Below are 8,144 nucleotides of genomic sequence, written 5' to 3'. Positions count from 1 at the left end.
CTATAGTACTATATGCTATTTTCTCCCCACCCCCACCCTCCTCTCATTTATCTCTCTACCCTTCAGGCACTCTGCCTCTTTCCTGATGAAGGGCTTTTGCCCAAAATGTCGATTTCCCTGCTTCTCGGATGCTGCCTGAACTGCTGTGCTTTTCCAGCACCACTCTAATCCAGAATCTGGTTTCCAGCATCTGCAGTCATTGTTTTTACCTAGCCAGACTGCTAAAGCCAAACCAAAACAGAGAAAATTTGAGTTAGGAAAACTGGCCACTCCCTTTTCATTGTCCACATGTGTTTTTTAAACTTGAAAGCCTTTTGCCTGAGAGAATATATTTGCTATAATCAAATTGTCCCTAAAGTCCAGACCACCCAGAGTCTGTTTGTATGACCCTTCTGAAAAGAAAACCAAGGACAACATAACTTGTTTTCTATGGTCAACTCAGCACATTAGGGAGATTTTGGGATAGTATAGGGGGAACGAGCTGAGATAAGTCCACAGGTTGGCGCAACGTTGAAGGCCGAAGGGCCTGTTCTGCGCTGTGTTGTTCTATGTTAAAGGAGCAGTGTCATTACAATCTGCAATATCATGGAGTGGCTGCAGGACATTCTGGAGTTGGAGGGTAAACAGCCAGTGGTAGTGGAAAACCTAAGTAGTAACGACATAGCGAAACAAAGGGATGGGGGCCTGAAATCTGAATCTAGGAAGATAGGTGATACGTTAAAATGCTAGTCGTCAAATGTAATAATGTAAGACTTGCTCCCAGTGCCATGTGCTAGCAAGAGCAGAAATGTGGATAGGTCAGCTGAACGTGTAGCTGGAGAAATGGTGTACCAGAGAAGGGTTTAGATACTGAGGCATTGGGATCATTTTGTGGTAAGTGGGACCTACGCAAGCCTGACTGCTTGCCCCTGGTTAGAGCTGGGAGAAATCTCCTTGTGGGGGCATTTGCCAGTTTTGTTGGTGAGGTTTTAAACTAATATGGCGGGGGATGGGAATCAAAGTGTAGGCTTAGATGGGTCAGATTCAGATCAGAAAATGGGAGTTGGATCATTCATTACTGATGTAGTCAGTGCTTCCAAGACTAAAGAAAGGAGGATTAAATGAGGATCGAGTCTTTCTTCATACATCAGTCCTGACATCCCAGGACTCAGTCTGGTGAACCTCCTTTACTCTCTCAATAGCTGGGGCACCCTTTCTTGGGAAAGGAGAACATAGATTTTTTTTAGATTAGATTACTTACAGTGTGGAAACAGGCCCTTCGGCCCAACAAGTCCACACTGACCCGCCGAAGCGCAACCCACCCATACCCCTACATTTACCCCTTTAACCTAACAATACGGGCAATTTTAGCGTGGCCAATTCACCTGACCCGCACATCTTTGTGACTGTGGGAGGAAACCGGAGCACCCGGAGGAAACCCATGCAGACACGGGGAGAATGTGCAAACTCCACACAGTCAGTCGCCTGAGTCGGGAATTGAACCCGGGTCTCTGGCGCTGTGAAGCAGCAGTGCTAACCACTGTGCCACCGTGCCGCCCACTATAGGTATACACAGTGCTCAAAGTGTGGTCTCACCAAAGGCCTTATAGAAAGCTATCACTGCTCAATAGACAATAGGTGCAGGAGTAAGCCATTCTGCCCTTCAAGCCTACACCACCATTCAATATGATCATGGCTGATCATCCTTAATCAGTATCCTGTTCCTGCCTTATCTCCATAACCTTTGATTCCACTATCCTTGAGAGCTTTATCCAACTCTTTCTTAAATGAATCCAGAGACTGGGCCTCCACTGCCCTCTGGGACAGAGCATTCCACACAGCCACCACTCTCTGGGTGAAGAAGTTTCTCCTCATCTCTGTCCTAAATAGTCTACCCCGTATTTTAAGCTGTGTCCTCTGGTTCGGCACTCACCCATCAGCAGAAACATGTTTCCTGCCTCCAGAGTGTCCAATCCTTTAATAATCTTATATGTCTCAATCAGATCCCCTTTCAGTCTTCTAAACTCAAGGGTATACAAGCCCAGTTGCTCCAGTCTTTCAGCGTAAGGTAGTCCCTCCATTCCAGGAATTGATCTTGTGAACCTACGCTGCACTCCCTCAGTAGCCAGAATGTCTTTCCTCAAATTTGGAGACCAGAACTGCACACAGTACTCCAGATGTGGGCTCACCAGGGGCCCTGGACAGCTGCAGAAGAACCTCTTTGCTTATATACTCAATCTCTTTTGTTATGAAGGCCAGCATGCTATTAGCCTTCTTCACTGCCTGCTGTACCTGCGTGCTCACCTTCATTGACTGGTGTACAGGAACACCCAGATCTCTTTGTACTGCCCCTTTACCTAAATTGATTCCATTTAGGTAGTAATCTGCCTTCCTGTTCTTGCCACCAAAGTGGATAACCATACATTTATCCACATTAAACTGCATCTGCCATGCATCTGACGACTCCCCTAACGTATCCAGATCACCCTGTAATCTCCTAACATCCTCCTCACATTTCACCCTGCCACCCAGCTTAGAATCATCAGCAAATTTGCTAATGTTATTATAATACAATCTTCTATATCATTAACATATATTGTAAAAAGCTGCGGTCCCAGCACGGATCCCTGCGGTACCCCACTGGTCACTGCCTGCCATTCCGAAATGGAGCTGTTTATCACTACTCTTTTGTTTCCTATCAGCCAACCCTAATTTTGCTCACTAACCTCCTATGTGGGACTTTATCAAAAGCTTTCTGAAAGTCCTGTGCTTTCACTGTGAAGGCCAATGTATTATTTGCATTCTTCACTTTTTGCAGCTCCTGCCTGCTTCCTAAAATCACAGAGAAACGTGGGACAAAATGGGGTCAAAGTCTCTGACATAAAATTGTTGAACAGAATGAGCCCATCATATCCATGCTGGTCATCGAGCCCTTATTTACTCTCGTCCCATTTTCCAGCACCCAGTGTGTAACATATGTGGTAGTGCCTTGTATGATCATCTAAACATGTCTTCAAGGATGCAATATTTTCTGCATCTGTCACCATTTCAGATGCTGCCACACCTGCTTAGTGTTTCCACTTTGTTTTTATTTCAGATTTCTATCATTTTGTTTAAGCACTTTAGAGTTATACAGCAGGAACAGACTGTCCAGTCCAACTTGTCCGTATCGATCTGTACATGCACCACCCTCTGATTAAAAAGGTTGCCCCTTTGGTCCCTTTCAAGTCTGGCACCTTTCACCCTCTAGTTTTGGACTGCCCTACCCTGGGAAAATAATTTTGACTATTCACTGTATCCATGCTCCCCATGATTTCATAAACTTCTGCAAGGCACCCCTCGGCTTCCAATGCTCCAAGGAAAATAGCTCCAGCCTATTCAGCCTCTACCTATACTTCAAACCCTTCAACCCTAGCAACGTCTTTGTGAATGTTTTCTGAACGCTTTCAAGTTTCACAACATCTATCTTAAGGAGACCAGAGCAGAATGCAGTTTTGCAAGAGTGGCGTAACCTATATCCTTTGCAGCTGCAACATGACCTTGCAACTCCTCTACTCAATGCACTGACCGTTAACAGCTAGCGTCCGAAACACCACCTTCACAATCCTGTCTACCTTCATCTCCACTTCCAACTAACTATGAACTTGCACCCCAAGGTCTCTTTTTTTTCAGTAACAATTTCCAGGAACCTACCATTAAGTGTGTAAGTCCTACCCTGGTACCATCTTTCTGAAGTCAGTGAGACGAGAATGGATCGCAGTATTCTACAACTGGCTTCACCAATGTCATACACAGCTGCAAAATGACATTCCAACCTCTGTACTCATAGAATCGTAGGAAGCAGGCCATTTGGCCCATGAGATCACACCAACTGTCAGTAGAGGCCCAAGGACAGAGCCCTGTGGAACATCACTCACCACAGACTTCCAGGCAGAATATTTTCCTTCTACTACCACTCGCTGTCTTCTGTTGGCCAGCCAATTCTGTATCCAGACAGTTAAGTTCCCTGTATCCCATTCCTCCTGACCTTCTGAATGAGCCTACCATAGGGAACCTTATCAAATGCCTTGCTGAAGTCCACATACACCACATCCACAGCTCGACCCTTATCAACGTTTCTAGTCACATCCTCAAAGAACTCGATAAGGTTTGTGAGGCATGACCTGCCCCTCACAAAGACGTGCTGACAGCATTTAATCAAGCCATGCTCTTCCAGATGGTCATAAATTCTGTCCCTCAGAATCCTTTCCAGCACCTTACAGACGACAGACGTGAGACTTACTGGTCTGTAATTGCCGGGGATTTCCCTATTTCCTTGTCATTACCCTCCAATCTCTCTGAAGGGCGATTGGTAGAAACCAGGAACGGTATTGGGTTGTGGCTTATTTATGAATGAGCTCAGTTTTAATGATCTAGCAGTTTTCCCAAGTGACCAGATTGATTTCTCTGTTTCACAGCCTGTGTTCTCTTCTGGTTTCTCCGAATACATTTGTTTTCTGTTTGAAAGGTTGTTTTGTAATGAGAGGTTTCAAACAAATTCACATCCAGATCTGACAGTCACTGTGTTTGTAATAATCTCGTTATCTCAGGATTTTGAGCATTGAAGGAAAAAGTACCATTCACACCGGGGAGAAACACATATCGTCTGTGTGTGGAAGAGTCTGTAAAGATTCATCTGAAATGTCCAAACACCAGCGCAGTCACACTGAGGAGAGACCATGGAAGTGTGACGATTGTGGGAAGGGATTTCTTTACCCATCCCGTCTGGAAACTCACCAACTCAGTCACACTGGAGAGAAGCCGTTCACTTGCACGGATTGTGGGATGGGATTCACTCAGTCATCCCACCTGCTGACACACCAGCGAGTTCATACCGGGGAGAGACCATTCACCTGCTCAGAGTGTGGGAGAGGATTCAGTCAGTCCTCCAGTCTGCGGATACACCAGCGAATCCACACTGGGGAGAGACCGTTCACTTGCCCTGATTGTGGGATGGGATTCAGTCAATCATCCCACCTGCAGATACACCAGCGAGTCCACACTGGGGAGAGACCATTCACTTGCTCTGACTGTGGGTCGAGATTCGCTCAGTTATCCAGCCTGCAGGTCCACCGGCGAGTCCACACTGGGGACAGACCATTTACCTGCTCCCAGTGTGGGGTGAGTTTCACTCGGTCATTCAGCCTGCGGATACACCAGCGACTCCACACTGGAGAGAGACCATTCACTTGCTCCGATTGTGGGCAGGGGTTCACTCAGTCATCCAGCCTGCAGATACACCAGCGGGTTCACACTGGGGAGAAACCATTCACCTGTTCTGAATGTGGGAAAGGATTTGCTCGGTCATCCCACCTGCTGATACACCAGCGGGTTCACACTGGAGAGAGACCGTTCACCTGTCCTGAATGTGGGAAAGGATTTGTGCAGTCATCCAAACTACAGCTACACCAGCGAGTTCACACTGGGGAGAAACCATTCACCTGTCCTGAATGTGGAAAGGGGTTCATTTGCTCCTCTAAACTGCTGGAACACCAGGGGGTTCACACTGGGGAGAAACCATTCACTTGCTCAGTGTGTGGGAAAGGATTCACTCAGTCATCCAAGCTGCAGAGTCACCAGCGAGTTCACACTGGGGAGAAACCATTCACTTGCTCCACTTGTGGGAAGAGGTTTAGCCAATCATGCAACCTGCAGAGACACCAGCGACTTCACACTGGTGAGAAACATTGACAGAGTCAACTCACCAGCTGGTGCACCAGTGAGTTCACTGAGGGGAGAGACCTTTCACTTGTTCCACATATGAATGGTATTCACTGTCATCCAAACTGTTAGCATACCAGTGAAATGACACTGGCTGGGTCATGTTCACCTGCTCTGTTTGTGTAAATGGATTTACTATTTGCAAATTTACTAGCAAATTCACAAAGAATCATAGGTGAAGGGTTTTGCTTTCCCTAACACAAAGGAATGTACTTTGGTCATTGGGCTGTTTGTATTGATATAAATAAACTCAGCTGTGTTAAAGAGGCTGACAATTTAGGTAAATGTTGATATAATTGTGTGTCTGTATGGTATGTTTTGAAAATGATCACATTGTCACTGTACATCAACACATTTACACTGGGTAAAATCTGTCCACAATGAGTTTTCTAGTAACGATGATGGTTGTAATGAGTTCCTGACTATCTGACAGTGGTGGATTTGATGCTACTTTTATCTATATCCAGAAACAGGTCCAGAAAACGTGGTTTGATGATGATTATAAACACCACAGGTTCAGTGACTTGTTTGGGATAAAAATTATACACATCAGCTTTTCATTGAATCCATGTTGCATGAAGTCTGCCTCATTCTGAGTGCCTTAGAGATAAGATAATCATGTGTACACTTCATATGAGAAGTTGGGAGAAGGCACATCCAGAGTGAGATATAGCTTGTAATGGTGGGAATTTAGTTATGAGTGCTGTTGAGTGGTGTTTAACCTAACGTGGCAAGGGGATGGAATCTAAAGACGGTCAATTAATGTGTCAGGGAGGCATGGACGTTACAAGACAGTTAAGGTACAAGGGAGTTTAACACAGTTGAGTTACATTGATTTTAATGCTGAGTTTGACGAACAAGGCAGAAAAGTTAAGGATGCAAATTAAAACATGGGACTATGATGACATTGCTGTCACTGAGACATGGTTGAAAGAGAGGTAGGTTTGGAGACTCAGTACTCCAGGATATATGGTCTTCATGTGAGACAGTGAAGGAGGCAGAATAGGAGGGGGTGTCACTATAATGTCAGGGTATTTATTACAGTTTCAAAAACTCTTTCAATAAACCCATTTGGGTGGAAGAGCGGGTAAAGAGAGAAATTTCAGGGAAGTGTAAATGTAATAGGGTGGTCATAGCAGGGAATTTCAACTTCTCCAGCATTAACTTTTGGAGATGCTGGGGTGTATAAAGGTAAAAATCACAACACCAGGTTATAGTCCAACAGATCTCATTGGAAGCAGTAGCTTTTGGAACTCTGCTCCTTCATCAGGTGGTTGTGGAGTACATGATTGTAAGACACAGAATTTATAGCCTCTAAATTCTGTGTCCTACAGCTGACACAATTGGATGCAAATGAATACTTTTGATGTAGCCTCCCTGGACATTAAGACTTTTGATATGTTCCTGCATGGAACACTAATATCAAAGGTAACAATTGGATCTAGTGAAATTTGGTCAGTTGGATCCACAGTTCGCTGATGGCAGGAAGCAGTGGGTGATGATCGAGGAATATTTTTATGACTGGAGTTCTGTGTCCAGTGGTGTGTCTCAGTTGAGTGCTTGGCTGATCTATGGTAAATTGATTTTCAATCTGGATTAGTGAGAAGCAACATATTTGGACAGGATAATTTATTCATTGCATTTGCCTGTTGTCCATAAGGTTAGTAGACCCGCCAGGGAAGGAAGAATATATTGTTTTCCCATAAGCATATTCAGTGACACAGTCCTGGATAGTCAATGGGATTTTGGCAGCAAGATAATTCTGCTCAAATGTTGCTTGGTCCACAGTTAGACCTCAAAAGACAGCTTCTAATGTATGGTGCTGCAAATTATGAAAGAAAATGGAATGTTGACCTTAATTGCTAATTGAACAGCAGATTTTCTACCAACTGAGTTAACCTGGCCTCCTATAGCAAGTGTTTGAATCACATTTTACATTATTAGAAATGTGCTTTTCGCTGATAGCTTTGACATTTCTGTTTGCAAATCTTTCCCTTCCAATAGTTTTTTTTAAAAGTTATCACTGACGGTGCAGGGTAATAATTCCAAATAGGCAATTTTAGTTTCTAGGTCACATTCTCTTTTAATCCGAAAAAAAATTACCTGCCCACATACTCTCCCTTCCTTTGAAGAAATGAGGACTGCAGATGCTGGAAATCAGGGTCGAGAGTGTGGTGCTGGAAAAGCACAGCAGGTCAGGTAGCATCTGAGGAGCAGGAGAGTCGACGAAACATCCTTGTGCACCTGCTTTAGATGTTTCACATAAACAGGTCATCATCCTTCAGTATCTCGCAATTGTCTTCAGGTTTGGAAATTGTAAAAATTCTCGACATCCCATATTGTGCCAATAGACTTTTGAGTTTTGTTGAGGAAAGATATAATGGCTACAATCTGCGAGGTTATTG

General features: G+C 44.5%; 1 protein-coding gene across 1 annotated transcript; it reads left to right on the top strand.

The window, feature by feature from the left end:
* The first annotated feature begins 4,487 nt into the window (after positions 1-4,487).
* LOC122548020 (zinc finger protein 239-like) lies at positions 4,488-6,551 on the top strand. Its single transcript, XM_043686578.1, has one exon. The coding sequence runs from the start codon at positions 4,660-4,662 to the stop codon at positions 5,707-5,709; it is 1,050 nt and encodes a 349-aa protein (XP_043542513.1). The 5' UTR covers positions 4,488-4,659; the 3' UTR covers positions 5,710-6,551.
* The last annotated feature ends 1,593 nt before the right edge of the window (positions 6,552-8,144 follow it).

The sequence above is a fragment of the Chiloscyllium plagiosum genome, unplaced genomic scaffold, assembly GCF_004010195.1.
Source record: "Chiloscyllium plagiosum isolate BGI_BamShark_2017 unplaced genomic scaffold, ASM401019v2 scaf_2310, whole genome shotgun sequence".
In the NCBI taxonomy this organism is placed as follows: Eukaryota; Metazoa; Chordata; class Chondrichthyes; order Orectolobiformes; family Hemiscylliidae; genus Chiloscyllium; species Chiloscyllium plagiosum.
The sequence above is the reverse complement of the archived record's forward strand: the minus strand, read 5'-3'. Positions and strand labels throughout refer to the sequence as shown.

Coding starts and splice junctions, on each gene's coding strand:
- LOC122548020 (XM_043686578.1), top strand. CDS start 4,660: ATGTCCAAACACCAGCGCAGTCACACTGAGGAGAGACCATGGAAGTGT.